The 21,622-nt window shown below is 36.1% G+C and overlaps 2 protein-coding genes across 2 annotated transcripts; both read right to left on the reverse strand.

Annotated features, from left to right (window-relative positions):
• Nucleotides 1-2,365: 2,365 nt before the first annotated feature.
• Nucleotides 2,366-16,919, reverse strand: slc25a12 (solute carrier family 25 member 12). Its single transcript, XM_051112074.1, has 18 exons — nt 16,809-16,919; nt 15,963-16,016; nt 14,758-14,903; nt 13,463-13,578; nt 12,918-13,057; nt 11,296-11,442; nt 11,073-11,211; nt 10,893-10,986; nt 10,707-10,791; nt 10,354-10,438; nt 8,917-9,075; nt 8,712-8,764; nt 8,541-8,621; nt 8,319-8,459; nt 8,056-8,194; nt 5,297-5,455; nt 5,124-5,214; nt 2,366-3,300 (listed from the first exon to the last, which is right to left on the reverse strand). The coding sequence occupies exons 1-18, from the start codon at nt 16,818-16,820 to the stop codon at nt 3,093-3,095; spliced, it is 2,049 nt and encodes a 682-aa protein (XP_050968031.1). The 5' UTR covers nt 16,821-16,919; the 3' UTR covers nt 2,366-3,092.
• Nucleotides 16,920-18,001: 1,082 nt separating this feature from the next.
• unc50 (unc-50 homolog (C. elegans)) lies at nt 18,002-21,394 on the reverse strand. The gene is made up of 6 exons (XM_051111585.1): nt 21,275-21,394; nt 20,271-20,545; nt 20,069-20,189; nt 18,750-18,889; nt 18,546-18,653; nt 18,002-18,452 (listed from the first exon to the last, which is right to left on the reverse strand). The coding sequence occupies exons 2-6, from the start codon at nt 20,542-20,544 to the stop codon at nt 18,316-18,318; spliced, it is 780 nt and encodes a 259-aa protein (XP_050967542.1). The 5' UTR covers nt 20,545; nt 21,275-21,394; the 3' UTR covers nt 18,002-18,315.
• Between the last annotated feature and the right edge of the window lie 228 nt (nt 21,395-21,622).

Below are 21,622 nucleotides of genomic sequence, written 5' to 3' on the forward strand. Positions count from 1 at the left end.
CTGCATCTTATTTTCTCCTACAACTTGAGAGGAGGACATTGTTGTACCTTTTTTGTTTATAAACAGCGTTTACAAACTTACTTGCACTTTCTTGGTCTTTGCGCGTTCGCTTTGTAAACACTGGGTCTGTAGTTCCATGTGACCTTTCAACATGATGCAATAGTACATAGCATCGTGAAGGCGCATCCCAGAGCCTGTGCTACACTAACTTTTGTGCTTTAAAAATATATTAAAAAATTGTTTTCCGAAAAAAATGACCGATTGTTTAGCTAGATAAGACCCTTCTTCCTCAGCTGGGATCGTTTAGAGCCCTTTGAAACTGCATTTAAACTACATTTTGGAAGTTCAAAATCGGGGCACCAATGAAGTCCATTATACGGACAAAAATTCTGAAATGTTTTCCTCAAAAAAACATTATTTCGTCACGACTTAAGACAGAAAGACATGAACATCTTGGATGACAAGGGGGTGAGTACATTATTTGTGAACTATTGTTCTGGAAGTGGAGTTCTCATTTAATAGCCAGCTGCATCCTATACTATTTATGTGTTTTTACCATCTGTTATTTATCTGTTATTTTATTTGTAACTTGAATTTAGTGACCGCCCAGTTCATAATGCAACTGCTCTTACAGAATTTTTAAATATTTTAGTTTATTCATTACCTGTGGATTTTAGTTGTTTATCTAATTTATGTATTTTCTTGATATTGTATAAGCAGAGTATTTAGTGACATGAAATCTCAAGATTTAAAACAACCTCCCTTTTACATATACATTTTAATGTAAAATTGTAAGAAATACACCATCAGTCGTTTCTTCAGTCTCTTCTGCTCATTAAGCCTGCATTTATTATATAAAAAAAAAACAGTAAAATGCTGAAATATTTTTACTATTTAAAATCGTTGTTCTTGATGATGAATCGATGTAATTTATTCCTGTGATTAAAAAGCTTTTATTTGAAATAGAAATCTTTCGTAACATTATAAATGTCTTGATCATCACTTTTGGTCAATTTAAAGCATCCTTGCTAAATAAAAGTATCAATTTCTATCATTTCTAGAATGTATAATGTTACAAAAGCTTTTTTATTTCAGATAAATGCTTATCTTTGGATCTTTATATTCATTTAAGAATCCTGAAACAAATGTACCGTTTTAAATATTGATAATAATGATAATAAAAATAAATACTTCTTGAGCAGCAAATCAGCATATTAGAATTATTTCTGAAAGATCATGTGACACTGAAGACTGGAGTAATGATGCTAAAAATTCAGCTTTGGTCACAGGAATAAATTACATTTTAAAATATATTCTAATAGAAAGCAGTTCTTTTAATAGTAAAAATATTTCACAATATTCCTGCTTTGGCTGCATTTGGTATCAAATAAATGCAGGCTAGATGAGTAGAAGAGACTTTAAAAAACATTAAAAATCTTTCTGTTCAAAAACTTTTAACTGGTAATGTTTTTAATGGATGTGTATTTAAAATATTGTCGCTTTACATGGTTCAGAACATCTAAAATTAAAACATACTTGATTAAAAAGCTTAAGCAGTCCAGAGTCAAACCAGCCTTAATCTAAACATATTTTCTGAACCAAAGCTTGTCTGTTTCCTTCAAGTGTTGTTTTTGTGTGGATACTTACCTCAGTATCTGATATCTGAAGACATTTATCAGGGTCCCACAGTCATTAAAACACAAATCAGGGAATTTTAAAATGGATACATTTCAAGCTCCAGAAAAGCATGAATAAAATTTTAAATCTTGTAAATTTCTATAGCTCTGACTTTCTTGGTCATGAGCTTTTGGCTCATAATAATTATGAACAATTTAATGGTGACAACTTAATACCCATACACAGTTAATGGGTTCATTTATTCATAATGAATATGAAACAGCATTTATAACTACATACGACAATGACAACATTAAAAATTCTCAAAAGCATTTAAAAATATTTTAGGCATTTTAAATGCACATTTATTCACGTCTGCTTAAAATCCCCTAACTTGGATGGAAATATGATTAGACTTTCAAAAGCACAATGAGCACAGTCAAAAAAAAAAAAAAAATCAAATTACATCACAGTGGTGACAAGCCTAACCATATGCAAAATATTTCCTCAGCTATAATTTGTGCTTTGTGCATGCATTTTCTTCAAATGCAGTAATTATGAATGACTGGCAACACCACAGGAAATGCACTGGTTTAAATGTGTGGGATCGCTGATTTACATGACCGGGACCAGCGTGTTGATTTTGCATGTGTGTTTGGTCCTCCAACGACTTCACTAACTCACTTTATCCGACCTCTCTTTTGTAACCTGCAGTGACAAACTCAATAAAACCTTCACAAACTAGAAATAAAATTGAACCGTATTGATTTATTTCCATAAAATACAAGAATGAAATGCATTTAAATTATTCTCTACATTTCAAATCAACTATGATTGCTTTTTGATCAATCGATCAAGTTTTGAAACCTCTGTACATCAGTCAGTGTGACAGAGAGAGAGAGAGAGAGCGAGAGACACGTCTCTGTGCATGAGATGTACATGTATATACAGTACATGTGCAAGCTACGCAAAGCCTATTAAGCAAATGAAAAGCGCTACAGCATGCTTCGGTCACATCAATACATCATAATTATGAGAATAAAACTCGAAAGCGGCGAATGTGCGTCTCGGGGATCACAGGAACACAAAACCGACAGTACGCGTCATGGTTTTTCTTTCAGGAGTGTTTCGTGAAAAGCTCTTTAGCTTTCGTTTCAGCGGCTGATGATGAGCCCTTGCTGGGTATTTCACTGCGTGTGTTGCTTTAGCTCTCGATCGGTGTGGCAAACGTCTACCCTGTGCTTCAGAAAACACACTAATTATGAGCTTTAACCAGTGTTCTTCATCAAAACTGAGGCACTGATAATGGGTTAAAGCAACCGGACTCTGAAAACGAGTATAATTTTCCCCGTGTCCCCCACCTAATAACTGAAAGAAAATAAAAAAAAAAATGAGAAAAATGTAGGCAATTGTACTGCGGGAGGGAGGCATGCAGCCATTGGAGGACAAGGCCGTGGTGGGCGGGGCGTGGCGTTTTACGAAGCGCCGGCTTGTTCCTTGGGCGTTTCGGAGTGAATGGCCGTGACCCCGGAGGATTTGAACTTGGGCAGGTGCAGTCCAAACTTGTTCTCCACGCCGGCGAAGGTGGCGGCTGCCAGACGGTAACCGCCGACGTGCTCGGAACTGACGGGAGGAAGCTCAGAGATCCGGGATTTGGGCGTTGGCTCAGAACCAGCAGGGCGACTGGAAGGGGAAGAGAAGAAGAGTGGTTTTCCTCACAGATGAAGCTGATCAAAAGTGACTCAACATGCCATATTTCTCAGTCTGAATAAAATGCGTATTTCTCACTGCATATAAAATGCTTTCCCACGTGCAACCACCCTTTCTCCAAAACCCTCCATTCCAAAGTCATGTTAGTCAGCCTGAATGCAGAGTGATTCACCAGCAGAGAGTGTTTCTGATTTGCTTGTTTTTTGCTCTCCGACTCATTTATACATTTTGCAATCTCTCAAAGACATTTCACTGTGATTTCCGAGGACCTACTTCAGATATTTTATCAAGAACATACAGTAATATGGAAAAAATGTTAATTTCAAATCATTTTTGACCAATTTAGTACACTCTTGCTGAATAAAAGTTATAATTTATTTCAAAAAGAAAAATCTTATTGACCTAAACCTTTGAACAGTAGTGTATATCAACGTAAGGATCTAACATTTTAATGGTTTGTAGTAGGTTTGTTTCAAATGCCACTGATACCACAAAACATTCTGGCATCGGCGAGTTCTTAAACCCATGTACCGATCTGATACCATTTTCTTACAAGACCTAATTATACCTGCTAGCTTTGCTTAATGCTGCAAATCAGAAGTCAATTCTTCTTTGCGGCTCAGAATGCAAACACAGGACATTGTGCTGTGTTGCCACAAGCAACCACTGTTTAGAGCAGCGAAGAAATACTGTGTAAACGTGCTAGCAGTGTGTCTGCTGTTTGGTGGCATTTTAGACTGGTCCAACCAGCCAGTAAAACGGCGACATGTCTCTCATGCCATGCTGCAATTTCGAAGTATGTCATAACCGGTCCGACAGCTTATCAGAATTCTTGGCCCGAGCCGTCTTTTTTTCCCCTGCCCCCAAAACAGCTTATGCTTCTGTTTTAGTAATTGAAATAGTTCAATTTTGTACGTAATGGCAAAGTCATTATATTTCATTTTGTTTTTATATTAAGTTAATTTAGAAAAACATTTGGAGCATTTTTTTGTTAGATAAATATTAAGTTTTTATTTCATTTTGTTTTTTTTATTTTTTAAAGATCTATTTTTGGCATTTTCGCCCTTATTGTGACAGGACAGATCAGACTTGATAGGAAGTGAAGTGGGAGAGAGAGGGGGTGGGATCGGGAAAGTAATTGCAAGAAACGACATTATTTTTAGATTTTAGAGGAATAAGCCAGAAATTACCCCAGAAGAACTCAACAGTAATTCGTCCGATTACTTGTTACTGAAAAAAGTAATGACATTAGAAACGCTGTTTACTTATAACGCTGTTATTCCCATCACTGTCAAACATACACCTTTGTTTACGTCTGTGTTTTGCTCAGTAACCACTTTGGGCAACTTTGTCGCAACCACAACCGTTTCTGAGGAACTTCATTGTTTGGAGGGAGAGTAATGTTTTTATTAATATCATTACACTTTATTTGCCCTGTTTTATTTTGTGGAACCTTACTACATGTATGGAATAACCATTTTATAAAAGCAATGAGCCCTGTGAAGCCACGGTTTACAGTGAATTTATAACAGCCAGGGGGTTTTAGGCACTCAGCTTCATGTCATGCCTAACAACGCTCCTTAGCTGTTATAAATTCACTGCAAACCATCACTTCTTGGGGCTTATTGCTGTAGTATATCAGCTATTTTATAACAACCATTAGTGTAGCTCATCCATCAGATTTGATTACCTTATCCATATTTTATAAGCATTTCCTCATGCTGTGTGAATCCTCTGAGATGCGTTACTTCACATTTTCATTCAGTAAAAGTGTGCTTAACATGATGAGTACTTACTGTCCTCCGAAGTCAACATAGAACCATCGCTGCAGGAGCTCGTAGGTCACCAGGGTCACACCGAACTGAGGAGATGAACGGAACACACGAGCTACGAAAAACACAGGAAGAGGAGTGTGAGTGAATATGGATGTGACTGAAATGAAATCTGTGTCCTAATGATATGTGTGTACCTCCTGCTCCCTTCCATAGAGCTCGGAAACCTTCTTCCTTTAAGATCTTTCTGAAGCAGTCGATCACTCCAGAGTAAGTCGTCTGACCGGCGCGGGCAGCCACCTGCAGTCGTGTCTTGATGACATCAGCAGGGGTCACAAGCGAAGCAGCCGGGACACCTGTAAAAATCAAAAATCATCCAGACATCTATTAATACATGATAGAAAATGTCTGATCTTAAATAGAAAATCTAGTCTTATTACGCATGAGTCATTCAGACATGTTATTTTATGGGAGAATATGATTTTTCTGAATTTTCACATGAAATCATGAACACTTCATGCACAATGCACTGTGGATGTGGCTTCATTTTGTTTGGAAAAAAAGAAATGGAAGATTTTTTTCTTCCATATTATAGTGTAAAAAAAAAAAAGCTATGAACTTGTTGACATTCTGATTAAAAATGAAAAAGGCAAAAAAAGTGAAAAGGTAATTCTTATCAGTAACAATGACTCTTAAAAGATTAAGAACAAGTTATCTGAGTGAACAAATCCTTTATTGCAACAAACTTGAAACCACTTTAAAGAAAGTACTGAACTCTCTCTTATGAAAAAAAAAAAAAAAAAAAAAAAAAAAAAAAAAAAAAAAAAAAACACATTTAAAAAATTAACTTTCAGCCATAAAGAAACTATGCTTTTTAAAGAAAACATTTCAGGATTTTTCTTCATATAATGGACTGCTATGGTGCCCCGATTTTCAACTTCCAAAATGCAGTTTAAATGCGGCTTCAAACGATCCCAAATGCGGTTGTAAATGATCCTAGCTGAGGAAGAAGGGTCTTATCTAGCAAAACGATCAATTATTTTCATTAAAAAAAGTACAATTTAAATCATTTTTTATCTCAAACGCTCTTCTTGTCTTGCTCTGCCTGAACTCGGTGTATTCTGACTCAAGACAGTTAGGGTATGTCGAAAAACTCTCATTGTATTTTCTCCCTCAACTTCAAAAATAATTTCAACATCATCCTACATCACTGCAGAAGCATCAACCCAGTCTTTGCAAAGTGAACATGCAAAGAAGATCAAACACCCTTAACAAAAAAGGTAAAACAGCGATATAGGACGATTTTGAATTCGACATACCCTAACTGTCATGAACCAGAAAAAAAACAGTTCAGGAAGAGCAATACAAGCCAAGCGTTTGACATTTAAAACTATATAAATTGTTTTATTTTTATGAAAATAACAGATCGTTTTGCTAGATAAGACCCTTCTTCCTCGGCTGGGATCATTTACAACTCCATTTGGGATCGTTTGAAGCCGCATTTAAACTGCATTTAGAAGTTTAAACTCGGCACACCATAGCAGTCCACTATATTGAAAAAAAATCCGGAAATGTTTTCCTCAAAAAACAATGTCTTTACGACTGAAGAAAGAAAGACATGAACATCTTGGATGACAAGGGGGACTTGTCTTTTGACAGAGTGTATTTGACAATAGATTTTCTCAAAAGAAAAAACTTGTTTAAAATGTTAATTTAGCTTTTCTCTTAGAGCAGCTCTGGTGATGTTCATGTAGATGCTGAAAACACCATTAGCGTCATGCATGCGTACTTCAGTGTGTATTCGATAAAAAAAACGGTGCCACTCAGAGACATGCAGAAACAAGCAGATTATTTATATGGCAGTCTCTTCGCTTTAATATTCACAGACACATATCGTATCTACTTTTGATTTATCCATCGGTCCAATTGCACATTATACTGTAAATTCCACGTTCAGAACACAAGATTGTTCTGATGATGTCTGCGAATATGATTGAACATGTTGGATGTACTGCCTGCTTTTGCAGCCACTTTGTGTCCACACTTTTTGGAAATTGAATCTGTTCCCAAGGACAACCCTGCGTTTGTGTTTTTTTGTTTTTTCTTTTAAATCCAAAGTATTCCCATACTGCTGATTTAAAGAAAAAATTGTTGGGGGATGGAGATGAGATAAAATCTGTCTCTCATTTTCTCCGCTGCGTGTGTAAGCAGCCAAGTGAATGCTGAGTGAAGCAGCCAAGTGAAAATAAGTTTCATATGTATGGGTGAGATTTGTGGGTTTTTTTCATTAATTTTTTTTTTTAACCGTAGACATGCAAATGTTTACAGTATAAACGTGCACGTTCAAACCGCAATAGACCGTCATACCAGTACATTGTTACAACCCTAAAACTAACCCAAGCGTTCTGCGCCTGCGTGAGAAAAATTAGCTGTCTATATCAGCAGCTATCAATAGGATATATTCCTCAATCAAAAAAAAGAAACCAAAACAAGGATATACGAGAGATATACAGATATACAAACGTAAGCAGCACTTGCTTACTATTTTGAATATCAGTTATGTTTATAACTATTCTCATGGAATGCTTGGGTAAGATCACTTTACATTAGAACAGTCTTCTGTTCGTGCTGCCTTTATTTACTTACTGGTTTTCATTACTTTTGCTTTAATTCTCAGGGACTGACTCATTCGCTAAACTGAACATCCCGACGGCCCTGACGGCGATTCAACATGCTGAATCGGGCAAACTGCCACGGCGTGAGCCCGACGAGAGCCGACGTGTGAAACACACTAAACAAACCAGCCCAACAGACACTGGCTGATGGCCCGACATTGGCTTGGTGTGTCCCAGCCTTAAAACAAGTGCAAAATAGAGACCCACTAACACACACATGTCTTTAAATGAAACCAGACCTTGTCAACATTAAAAAGTTCACGCTAGAGTCATGTTCTGACCTGCAATGGCACCAGCGGTCAGCAGCTGTAGAGGCCCCAGCCTTCCATCCTCATCTGCCAGACCTGCCTTTGTATGGGCATAAACGGGGAAATAGATGGCAGAGAAGGGGATATCACGCAGGAAACAAGCCTTGGCACCCTGTGGAGGAAAACCAGTAACATTTATGAGTTACAGTTTACATTAAACCATCAACTGTATGTGATTCAGGAATAGTGAGCAATTACAATGGCAATTTTGGTTGGAAACAATGTTTTAAAAATACCTTGTAGAGGCCAAAAAAGCCAAGATCTCGGACTACGCTGAGCGCGCTCACTCTGGGGCCTGTCGTGATCTCACCGGCCACTTGTAGACGAATCTTTACGATTTCCAGAGGGTTGGTGAAGATAACCTGTGACCCACCAGCCTGGGAAGGCAGAAACAGAAAATTTAGCCATTTAAGCACAACAACCCAGTTTAACAGTATTGTGCAGTTTACTATACTCACACATCCACCAGCGAGAATTTCAGCAGCCAGAGGTATTGTATCATCTTTTGTGGTAAATTTGTCTCTCACAAAGTCATTCACCTGGAAGACAGACACAGAGAGATTCAAGTAATTGGCTTTACTGTCATCTACTCAGAAACAGCTTTCTACAGGATATTTAACGACACTCACAGTGAGCTTGATGGCTTTTTCTGGAGCCACACCGATGAGCTGGGGTAGAAGACCTGCAGGGGGGGAAAAAAGAAAAAAAAACAAAAAAACGCACAGAGACACACAGAAAGGAGTAGGAACAAAAATGAGATCAAGGTTTAGAAGCATGAAGATAAACACTTTATTTTGTTCTGTAGCAGAGATGAGAGCATAAGACAAAACCAACCTCTATAAAAGCCGAAGAAGCCCTCATATCGCAGGACTTTCTTGGCGCAGTCAAAGCTGTTCTTGTACATCAGCTCTCCTACGAAGGAGCCTGTAGAGCGCTGGTTCTGCATACGGGTCTTGACCAAGTCTATGGGGTACACAGCTGTGGCGCCAGTCGCTATAAACACACAGGAAGTGCAATTACACAGATTTATTCATTGAAAACAGCATATCTTGTGCATTTATAAAGGGCCATGGAATACAAGATTGTTCTTCTGAAATAAAAACATATGCACTACTATTCAAATGTTTGGGGTCAAAAAGAATGTTTTTGAAAGTCTTTTGCTCACTAAAGCTGCACTTATATGATTTAAAAAAAAAAAAAAGACTGTAATTTGAAATATCATTACAATTTAAAATAACTTATTGTAATACAATTTAAAATGTAATTTATTCTTGTGATGCAAAGCTGAATTTTCAGAATCATTACTCCAGTCTTCAGTGTCACATGATCCAGAAATCATAAAATATACTGATTTGCGCTCAAGAAATGTTTCTGATTATCAGTTGAAAACAGTTGTGCAGCCTAATATTTTTGTGCAAACTGTCATACTTTTTTTTTTTTTTAAATATAGAGCTCAAAAGAACAGTATTTATTAGTGCTGTCAATCGATTAAAAAAAATTAACGGTCGCAGATTTTTTTCTGAAATTAATCGTTATTAATCCAACCTAACATTAAAGTTTTTAAATATAATTTTATATTTATTTCACATTCAATCTTTAAATTCATGTAGAAACTACATAAAGACAGCATATTGTTAATATTTGTTACATATCTTTTAGGACTGAACACCTTCAGTATCACTGATACCAATATTACTGGTGTCTCTAAAAAAAAATGTTTCCTTTAATATTTACCATTGACTATAGCCATTCAACGTTATAGTATAAATGAGAGCTATCAATTAAATATTTTTAACGCTGTTAAACTGGAAAAATTAATCGCCTGTGTTAAAGCACTAATTTTGACAGCACTAGTGTTTATTTGAAACAGAAACCTGCTGTAGCATTATAAATGTCTTTGTTTTTTACCACATTAAAGCATCCTTTCTGAATAAAAATATAAAATCGTGCTGATCCCAAACGTCTGAAAAATAGCGTATTGTGAAACATAAAAATGACTCTTAATCTTTTTGACTTTTCAGTCTTTTTTTTTCTCTTAGCAATAAAGCCAAAGCAAACTTTCTAGAAAGGTAATGTCCCTCTTCCAAATAACACCTGCAAGTACGAAATCAAGGTTTATGGCTTTGACGTGAACTAAAAGAAGGAATGCACCCTTTACATATCTTGCTATTAGCTTCCTTTGTCAAAAATGAAATGCGTAACAGAATGAATAACTGCACTTTTTTTGGGGGGGGTCCTTAAATTATTATCAGAAACGAGCAGAACTCAAACCTCCAGCGATGGAGCCCAGAGTAAACCTGTATGCTGACTCTGCTGCCTGCAGCCACACAGGCCTAGAAACATCCGTATGTGAATGCTGCAATGACAGAAAGAGAGCAAGAAATGAGCATGTGAGGTTTCAAACAATGTACAATGCTTTTAGGTTAATCTGCATTTGAGACAGATGAAAGCAGCCTGAATATTAGGTTTAAACAGAATCTTTACATTTTCTGAAGCCCTAGTAGTGAAAGTGGTTTTGCACCATAATTAGCGGTGTTAGATAAGGCATCCTCACTGATAACATTACACATCTCTCGCAGTTTATACACAGTCTCTTATCTGGCCATTCATATAGATAAACTCACCTGTCTCTGCACCTCAGCTAGATTATATGGCAGGGCCCCTTCCTCCAGTGGTGCTATTCTCTCAATATCAGCCAGGTTTAATCGTCTACACATCATAACACATAGTTAGCTGATAATGCTGCTTAGAGTATGTGTGGATGAACTTGGGGAAAAAAAAAAAAAAAAAAAAAAAAAAAAGGAAAGTACCCTGTTTGAGAGTGCAGTCCTGATAGCTGGAACAGGATGTCGATTTCCATAGGGGTAATCTGACCAAACTTATTTGCAGCATGAACAAACTCCTCTACAGATGAAGAAAATGTTAGATGACACTTGAAAACTTAGTTCTGATGCAGATGAACAGAAATTGAGATTACACATGGCACGCACCTTTAGTAACAAGAGTATCTTTGCGAGACCCAGCCAGAGTGCTGTAGATTTTACGGATCAGTTCCATGTTGTTCAGGAGAGAGTTGAAGGCATTGAAGTAGGAGAAGCTCACCATGTGAGAGGTGCCACCACCGGCTGCCTAAAAGGACACATATATTTAAAACTTTTATAATAACTTTGCAATAAACATCTAACGAGATGGAAAACAGAGCTGCGCACTTACAGACACAAGGTTTTCCTCCACAAAAGGTGTGAGCATGTGGTGTCTGATGGTGGACATGATGTCACTGAAGTCCACGGCGGAAACAGCGCCTCTCTTGACCTTGTCTTTCTGTGCAAACGCCTGTCTTGCATGCTCCAGCTGCAGCTCCTATGACAACAAGCACCAACGGCAGAAATTTGATTTTTGTTAAGTGATGAACTTGTAAAGAAATTCTGCCAAAGACCAAAAGGTCAAGATTTTGCTGATTAGCATGGGCCAGTTAGAGGCCTTATTATATTAAAACATAATTTAATTAACAAGATTAACATTATTATATTAAAAATAAACATTATAAAATGTAATATTACAGAAATATAAAATATTATTCTACTGCATTATTACATTAATAACACACTATTATATTATATATCATACATAATTTGGCTATTCTATAGAACTGGTTCAAAGTCAGAGTTGGAAACATCTTGGGAAAAAGTTTTCCACAAATTTTTTATGTATGCAAACTGTATAAAAACTAAGGTGCACACTTCTAGTAATTGTGCAGTTAATTCTCATATTGTATTTTCAGAAAGTTCTGTAATATTTGTCCTCTCCCCAAAACACAGTAATATATAATTTAATAATAAGGGTTATATTGATCTATTACGATTTTGCTTACTTGTAAATATATATTTTTCTATTTTATTAAAAAGGTTTTGAGAGGTAAATCAATAATTATAATTTGAACAATATTTCAAGTCTGATTTATGAGATTTGTTATATTTTGAATCCAGTTTTTCTTTGTAAAAGGCAAAAAAGTTGATCATACCGATTTCAAATGTAAGGATTCATTAGTTTAAATATACATTGAGCCAAAACATCTTAGCTGACAATTCAGTATACTTTATTTTTGACAAAACAAGCCATGTTTCAGTCGTGACAGCTAAATGGAATAACTCCAAAAAAGAGTTTGGAGGTGACGTTATTTAAAGTTACACACAGATTTTTCATACTTTTGAACAAATTTACCCCAAAATGATGGGGCCTATCTACTCACCATGTAGCTATGAGAGAGAGAGATATACACAAATATTTCATGATCATAAATGTAGGGGTGTAGTTAAAATTAGTCTCAGCCAACAGACTAAAACATACACCGTTTCGGTAGTGACTTGAAAATGCAGGATACATATTTTACAAAGAAAATTACAAATCATTATTATTTTTGAACATCACTTTAAATCAAAAAGATATTTTTAAAAACAACAATGGAATAAAATGCAAAAAGTACTTCAACATTTTCATAAGCTGAAATTTAGGGGTTAGGGTTTGGGACAGCCACCTCCCAATTGAAAGTACCCACTAAATGATGATTTTATATATATTAAGCTTACTGATATATTAAATATTATTGTGGGTTTCAATGGATAATAAAATGATTTTAGTAAACATGCTTTTAAATGTGTTTTCGGATTGTGGGACAGCAGTTTGGCCCTATTCTATTATAATTACAATATAATTGCATTATTATTATGATGATATGTATTATTTAAAACTTACATTAAAATATTTTATAACAAAAGTTTTTAAGTAATATAATATTTACATAACTCTGAGTATATATAATTGTTTGGGTGTGGTACCTGCAGGAATTGGGTGAACTCCAGGTAGCTGAGGCTTTTCTTTCTGTCACTGCCAAAATGCAAGTGGATGAACTCGCAGTCCCAGTTGAAGGGGATGTGGTGGTGCACAGTGGTCTGGCTGAAGATATCACGCACATTCTCTGTAAATAAGTGAACAGGGACAGATTTACACTTCTGCAGAACATAAGCGCTGGAACATTACGGACAGTGTTTTAAAGGTCCTCTGAACACGTGAACATGTGCGTGAATGAATGTCTCTGTGGTCAAGGTTAAGCTGCTTGTTTGTTTAGCATAACTACATTACGATCAGCTGACTCTGAAAAAGGGAATGAAACACTACGGGTCAAAAACACTATGAGCGGCCTTGTGGTCTACATACTGTAGACAGAAAAGGTGAATGAACTGGAATGGCCTACATAGGAAACTATGCACCATACAAATTCTCAACTCTGAATTGATTTTAATAGAGTTTGATGTCTACATGTACAAACACAGAAGTCTATAAATAAGACTGAACATTTATATATAGTGAACACTGTACTCACCAAAAGACACAGATCCAGTGCCCGACTTGTCAAACAGCTGGAAGGCCACGATGAAGAGGGCATCAGGCACACACAGCACTGACTCAAAGGCCAGAAATTCTTGATACGAGATCAGTCTGAATGGGAAACAAAGAGAAGAAACATTAATTGTGTAGCCATTTAAATCAAAAACATTTGGTTAAATCAAAACATTTGTGTGAATGTATGTTGCGTGAGACGGAGGCACCAGAACGGCAACTGATAGAATATGCGCTGCAGACTTATTTTATTTCTTCAATAATAACAGATCGTAGGGATATTTTTTAATTGTCAAGAATCAAAAATGTTCATATCGCACACCCCTAATTGCAATGCAGTGCAATTAGGGTAACAGAGATTGGTTAAAAGAAAACGGTTCCGAGTTCCAACGGAGTGCAATGCGAGTGATTGATGGCTAATATCTAAAATCTGCATTAAAGCTAAAAATGTAAAGATGAAGCTTAATTGGTTATGTAAGCTAATGTTGGATAGAACAGCTCACTGTATCAGCTCACAGCAGTCACATACTGTGCAGTACTTAGCAAAGATTTTGTAAAGAAATGAAAAAGTCACACCACAACAATTACTAGCACTCAGACAAATGCTCCCAAATATATTTTGAGGTTGCGCAGACTAATTTCCGGGAGCATATGCGACCACAACGGTCGTGCCTTGCTAAAACTAATATAGCAAAATTCTTGCTTCATTCAAATTCAATTATTATTTTACTGCTTGAAATGCAAGTGCAAATATTATGTGGTCAAAGCAAAAATGGTTTAAGCTTGTCACACACAAGTTAATTAAAAGTTAATTAAAACTGAATGACGAATGAGGCACTCACCTGTCGATCTCCAAATTCATGTTAAAGATCAGAATGAGCAAGTGACAAATGCTTGGCAAAATTTGATGTGTTGCCTCCTGTGGCACTTACAGCAAAGCTTGCATACAGGTGCAGTAAGGTCAGCTCGTTCACCTTTATCATCTGTTTCACTTCTACTGTTGTTTTTATTTACTAGTTTCAAGCGCGTTCATGGAGTTTTAAAATACCGAATTGATCAAAATGATAGTATCGAACCGTTTGAAATAAAATATATACACCACAATTTTTCCAGTACCGGTGTACCGCGCATCTCTAGCTACTACTCCAAAAAAATAACAAAATCTTATAAAAGTGGGTAACTTTTTAGATCTGGGCTCAGGTTTAGGCTTCATATCAAACCATCAATAATCAGAACACAGAGTATTTACACAGACAGGAATTATGATGTTTGTCTCACCCATCTTTTGTAGTATCTGCCACACCGGCAAGCAGCTGCACGGTTTTAGGGTTGTAGTGGAGCTGCGTGTGGAGGCCCAAATACTTCTGCACGAAATCATTGGGTGTCATGTACCGCTCTCCATCCTTATCCACCACACTGGAATACTAAGGGAAAATAACAAAGCACACTTACAGCATCTGTGTTGGATATAAAGCCTGATTACACATGTGCATTTTCCTCATTTGAAGGGCACTATGATTGATTTGCATAAAGAATGAAGAAGAACTTGAAAATCAATGCCTCATACGTTTTATGCATGCAGACCGTTAAGAAACAAAATAGTGGTCAGTTGTGTAAAATAACACTGGCTTCTTTCAAACAACTGTGTTGGCAAAATGCAAGCTGAAACTGTACCGGGGTATCGTACATCTGTTGTTAAAGAGCACTGAATCTTTACGGTCGCAGGAAAGGAAATACCAGATTCCATAATAACTGTCAAAACTGCTGTGCAAATTTAAGTACCAACCTCTGATTGGACAAATAGGCAAAGGTGACAATCAATATTAACATGCCACACGAGTTGTGTATTTTCCAAGTTTTGATTGGCAGCAGCTAAACACGACACAAAACAGTAAAGCGAGATGCCCTCTGACCTTATCGAGACATTCTTTACTCATCCATCTATTGCCCTGACATTCATGTCTTCCTCCAAACATCCACCTCACACGCTTGAGTCCTATTAATAGAGCCACATCGCACACAAGTCACTGTGTTACCAGACACCAAATCGGCCCAACGGGGCGAAGACACAACTACTCTCAGCTGAGAGACGCTCAAGAACTCAACGGAGGAAGTGATCACCATTCACAACACTTAAAAGCCCTGGCTGACATTTAATGAGCGAGACAGATTAGTATTTCCGTATTCATACTTGTAAAATGAAGAACACACACAATAAACTGTTTCAACACACAAACACAGGTGTCTAGACTTTCCTGAACATGCAATTTTGCCTTGGGAAAAAGGAGAAGGCAACAGGGTGATAATTAAAAATGCAGCGTGACTAAGGAAATAAAGATTTAATGACACAGCAAAGTCATGACACTATCAACGCTTGCTTATAAAGTCACAGACCCAGTTTCCCAGCGGATTTAAGCACATCATTAAAACATGATAACTTGATATTACACCAACATTAGGCCTTTAAATGAAGAATTTCTTACCTTTTGAAAGATGACCTTCAGCTCATTAGGGTCGGCCCTTTTGGTTAACTGCACCTGCAAAACGACAACAGCACAGAAATTAATTCTATAGAAATGAACTGTGAATCTAAAGAGCTATGATCCATAATTAAAGCCACAAAACCAAAACCAAAAGAATAATTAGTGAAATACACTGCAAGTTTTCAAGATCTATCTGCATCTATTAAACGCTGTTCTCTGAGCTACTGAGAGACAAGTGTTAGTCTAATGTTCAAAATTACATTTATTCCCAAATGCTCAGGTAAACATCAAACTATGTTTGCGGTTTGAGAGCACAATACGCGTCATTAGTAACGTTACTTTCTGCCATACAAATCTTGCACAGAATGTATTTTAAACAAACTGAACCTAGTTTTTTACAATACACAAAACAACCAATCACTAATTACAATACACAAACGTTAATTAAGCCACACAGTCCCTGTAAAGTAAAATAAGCCCAATTTCGCCCACATAGCATGGTCCTCACCCGCCTGACCATACTTCATAAACAAACGCTAATCTCCAACAACACAAACCCCTGCTAAAGGGCTGATTAATGCCGTTTAACAAACAATTCTGATGTTTTTTATGGTTTTATGATCCTCAGAGACACTAAATTCAGTCAAAGTCTCAGCGCGAACGTAGTGATAAGCTCAGTGATGCTCACGGCGGTCCGTTAAAAACGTTTATCATTGTCTCTAGTCATCCCATTTTTCGTATCTAATTAGCCTTTCTCCCGTTTATAATCAACAACTGTATTTAAAAGTCGACAGCTAAAAAATAAAAACATAATTTTTCAGTCAAATGCCGTGTCGCCGGAGTCACCTTGGCCGCCATGCTGCTGTCTGACGTCACGTGTGGTCGCGCAGGCGCGTGGCCGATGACAGCGCGTGTGAGAAGAACCGGGAACTAGGGAGGTGCGCGCGCACCTGTGATGTCACCTCACAAGGTCTAGCGGGATACCGTTTACAAACAAAAAAAAGATGTCTTATTTGGTTTTTAAAACGCTTACAAGAATTTAAAAGACACGTATTTTCTAATAAATCTATTTATTTTCCTAGCTATTTTTTTTTTTTCATTTTTTGGGATTTAGCTATTTTTTCCTCTTCTTTCTTCTCAAATTATAATTTATATATTAGCCCTGGCTTAATCTTTTTTTTTTTTTTGTTATTTTCCATGTTCTTTGTATATTGTTTATATATCTATTATTGTTATGATAGTCTGTTTCAAGCTGTAAATGCTTGTATGTACCTTTATGTATGTTCAATAATAATAAAAAAATAATAAAAAGATATACAAATAAAAACTGCTTAAAAAATTATTTTTATGCAGTTGCTATTGTATCCTTATTTACATTGTAAGTTAAATGTCTTGAAAACCTGCTGGAATGTTTTGTATTTTAGAATTCATTAAAAAAAAAAAAAAAAGAAAGATAAGGAAAAAAGAAATAAAGAGAAGAGCATCCTTTATAATTTTCAAAAGAACACCTGAATATGTGACCCTGGACAACAAAACGAGTCGTAAGTAGCACGGGTATATTTGTAGCAATAGCCAACAAAACATTTTATGGGTCAAAATTGTTGATTTTTCTTTTATGCCAAAAATCATTACGATATTAAGATGTTCCATGAGGGTATTTTGTAAATGTTTTTACTGTAAATATACCAAAACATATTTTTTATTAAGTAATATGCACTGCTAAGAACTTCATTTGGACTTTAAAGGCGATTTTCTCAATATTTAGATTTTTTTGCAACCTCAGATTCTACATTTTCAAATAGTTGTATCTTGGCCAAATATTGTCCGATCCTAACAATGCATCAATGGAAATCTTATTTATTAAGCTTTCAGATGATAAAAATCTCAGTTTCATAAAATTGACCCTTATGATTGGTTTTGTGGTCCAGGGTCACATATTTGCAGCTGCAAATGGGATAATGTACTTTACATGTAATCAAAACCAATACGATACATTTCAAAATACATTACAGCACGACACCAAATGAACTAAAAAATACTTTCTTTAAAAATATCTTTATTGTACACATTTCCACAAGTAAAAAGTGCAGCATCCTAGCAGATATATTACGCACTTTTCCCCATGTTTGCATTTTCAAAACCACATCACAACATTAAATGAGGGCTGAGTATCAAATTAAGAAAAAGAAAAGGTTCATGACACCATAAACAATTGAAACTCTTTTCCTCTACAACCAAACTGATATTTACAGATCATACAAAAAGTCTGAAAGTCCCAAGAGTGACGACAAGCTTTCCATCCGTCCGAGCACATGTGCACTGAAGCAATGTCCTTCATTTGCTTTGCTGTCCTTTACTGGACCCTGTGCTTGTAGAACCAGCAGAGACCTTTGGTGAAGTTCCAACCGAGTGAAATGGAGAGAACATACAGGAGTCCGAGCAAAGCGAAGGGATACAGAAGCACCACAGTGTTCTTTAGGAACGGAAGTGCTAAAGAAGCAAGGGAAGAGAAAATTAGACAATGTTCAGCTTGTGGATGGTAAAAACACACCAGAGGTCATTACTAGAGATCACATCACTTACCACTGTAGCCTAGGAATGTGATGTAAATATAGTAACCGATGGCAATGAGCCACAAGGTGTTTCCCACAAAATAACCCAGGAACCAGTCTGAACTTATAACCACGATATCTGTCAAGAAAGAGCAAGAGATGTGTTTGCAAAGTCTGGTCATTTAAACCAGCACATCATATGTGGATATGCACATGTATACACCTGTTCACTTACGGTTGATGAAGAACAGCTGTAAAAAGTGCAGAATGACCAGGAGAGGGTAGAATGCGTTTAGATGGACGTCAAACGCGTAGCCCCACTCCACGTCGTAATCTCTGCTAGGATGTTTCATTAGATATTTATTTGTGACAATCCTGGAGGAAAAACAAAAACAGGGATTACTGTACAGTTTTACAGTAAAACTTTTCATTTTACATTACCAGTCAAAAGTTTTTCAACAGTAAGATTTGTTTTTTTTAAAGAAGTCTCTACCAATCCTACATTTATTTGATCAAAAGTACAGCAGAAACAGTACAATTCAGATATATTTTTACTATTTAAAAATAACTTTTCTATTTGAATATATTTTAAAATGTAATTTATTTCTGTGATAAAAGCTTTTTTGTTGAGCAGCAAATCAGAATATTAGAATGATTTCTGACAGATTACGTGACTGGAGTAATAATGCTAAAAATTCAGCTTTGAAGTCACAAAAATAAATTACACTTTACAATACATTAAAATAGAAAACAGTTATTTTAAATAGTAAATATATTTCAAAATATTACTGTTTTTGGTTGTACTTTGGATCAAATAAATGCAGGCTTGGTGAGAAGAAGAAACATTTAATTAATTAATTTAATTAAATTTTTAATTTAATTAATTAATTTAATTTTAATTTTACTAATTTTGTCATTTGTGGGTTTTTTTTTTTTACATTTTTATTTAACTTCAATTCTTCATTTCAGTTTTAGTAATTTTAGTACTTCAGCTTAAATTTTAGTTAGCTGTAAGTTTACATTTTTCATCCAAAATTTATATTTTGTTTTATTTCATCTTTATTTAAATTGGCAAAAATGTCTACATTATTTTTTTTAGTTTTGAACTTTTAATTTATTTCAGTTTTCTAATTTTAGTACTTATAAATGTACTCCAGCTAGTTGCAAAAGACAACATTTTGTATTTTAGCTTTCTAAGTTTTAGCTTTCTAAGTTCTAAGTTTTTGAAGTTTAAGTTTTACATTCAATATTTATATTTACTTTATTCAAGCCTTATTTCAATTACCGAAAAAAATTAATAATATATTTTTAGGTAACGATAAAAACATTGCTTTGAGCTGGGGCCATAACCACCCTAAACTTTTAAAAATGTAAAATGTAAATTTCACTTTGCAAATAAAATGGATCATAGAACTTACTCTAAAATTTAAAATAAAAAATGCAAAAATCCATAACCCAGAAATAGAAACGGGATCAATACCATATAAGCAAAATCAACATTAAGGACACGCCGACATTGTTCGGCAGCATTTGTGAGTGTGTGTGGCTCCTTACCACATGAGTGTGGATATGAGCAGTCCGACTCCGATGCAGTCGATGAAAACCACCCACAGCAACAGCTTCAGTGTCTCCACAAAACCCATATCGAGAACCAATCCAAAGCCCACCGTCGACACTATGGAGAAAACATGATTAATGAGTCACTGTTGTCAGTTTCATTTCCAAACCCTTTAATATTTCCATCAAAAGTGCTCACCACACAGCCAAATGCTGAGCAGCACCAGGAACGCAGGGTCGTCCCGGGCCCACTGGTCTTTAGTCTGTTTGCGGTAGTGGAAGTTGCGGTAAACTTTCTGTGGCGATGTGAACAGGTAGAGCATCTGCCAGATGGCAAACTCAAAATCCATCTGTCTGAAATGCAGGAGTCGCCGCAGGTACTTGTAGCGCTTGGCGCCGGCCGTGTGCCGTGCCGCATCCCGCGCGTTCAGGCTGCCGTTCCGGTGGATCTGCGGGGAACTCGTCGGCAACATACTGTTATGGGATGAGAGAGAAATTATTACAAACATATCAAGGCTGCAAATAAACATCTGAGCAAATCAGAAAAAGATTTATTCATTTCTGATGGATATAATGAAAACAGAAGTCCAAGTATAACACATGAACCTCCCTAAATGTATTCCTAAATCACATTAGAAATAAATTATGTGAGTGAATTTGAGTGGCTAGGTCATTATCAACTATTCTAGCTTACTCTGTTTTAGCAAAAAGAAAAAAGTCATTACAGCAAGTGCTGATGGAGGCAGTTCTGTAGATCTGTCTCTGTCTGAAAACTTTTAGAAAACTACATCTATTCTCTATCCATGAATTTAGTTTAAAAGAGGGCAAAAAATACAGTCTAGCATTAAGATGAGCTTCATAATCAAATGTATTCAGTTCATCTGCTTCCTATAAATATGATCTGCTATGCAAACATGTAAAGCTGATCCAAGATCAGTCCTACTACTCTTATTTGCTTTACACAGCACAACTGACAGCAGTAGTTCTAACATTACAACAAACTCAGATCACTGCTTTAAAAGTAAACCTTCTACTGTTAATGTATCGGTGCAAGGTGATGTTTTATTAAGAACAAAAGTCAAATGTAAAACCCACAGCATTAGAGTGGTTATGCTGTAATGGGCCTCGATCCCACATAATAACCTGGTAAACAAGTTAGCTACCGTGTCGCTCTTGATCGGTGTGTATAAATATGACACTCACCTGCTCTACAGCAGTATCAGCAACTAATAAAGAAAATTCTCTTTTAATCAGCGTATGAAAAAACAATGCAGCAACGGTGACATGTCAACTTCCTGCCTTGTCCGAACACGTAGCAGCGCAACCGACACAGTGACGCCGCTTCCTGTGTCAAAGGCTTCTGGGAAATGTAGTTTTGGTGTAGAGAGCTGCGTTTCTAGAGATTACGCGCTATTGCTCGTTCATTCCTATAATATATGCGATATATTTTTTCCATAAATACAGTTTAAGTCATAAGTTTACATACACCTTGCAGAATCAGCAAAATGTTAATTATTTTACCATCATCATACAAAATTCATGTTGTTTTTT

Source organism: Labeo rohita, chromosome 6, assembly GCF_022985175.1.
Source record: "Labeo rohita strain BAU-BD-2019 chromosome 6, IGBB_LRoh.1.0, whole genome shotgun sequence".
In the NCBI taxonomy this organism is placed as follows: Eukaryota; Metazoa; Chordata; class Actinopteri; order Cypriniformes; family Cyprinidae; genus Labeo; species Labeo rohita.

What these genes read in the sequence shown, in the direction of transcription:
- slc25a12 (XM_051112074.1), bottom strand. An exon ending in TGAAGGTCATCTTTCAAAAG is followed by an intron (nt 14,904 to 15,962) that starts GTAAGAAATTCT and finishes ATTTTCCCTTAG; the next exon opens with TATTCCAGTGTGGTGGATAA. An exon ending in CTTCTTCGGCTTTTATAGAG is followed by an intron (nt 8,765 to 8,916) that starts GTTGGTTTTGTC and finishes CCCCCCCTGCAG; the next exon opens with GTCTTCTACCCCAGCTCATC.
- unc50 (XM_051111585.1), bottom strand. Translation starts at nt 20,544, where the DNA reads ATGTTGCCGACGAGTTCCCCGCAGATCCACCGGAACGGCAGCCTGAAC. An exon ending in GCTCAGCATTTGGCTGTGTG is followed by an intron (nt 20,190 to 20,270) that starts GTGAGCACTTTT and finishes TTTTCTCCATAG; the next exon opens with TGTCGACGGTGGGCTTTGGA. An exon ending in CACATTCCTAGGCTACAGTG is followed by an intron (nt 18,453 to 18,545) that starts GTAAGTGATGTG and finishes TTGCTTCTTTAG; the next exon opens with CACTTCCGTTCCTAAAGAAC.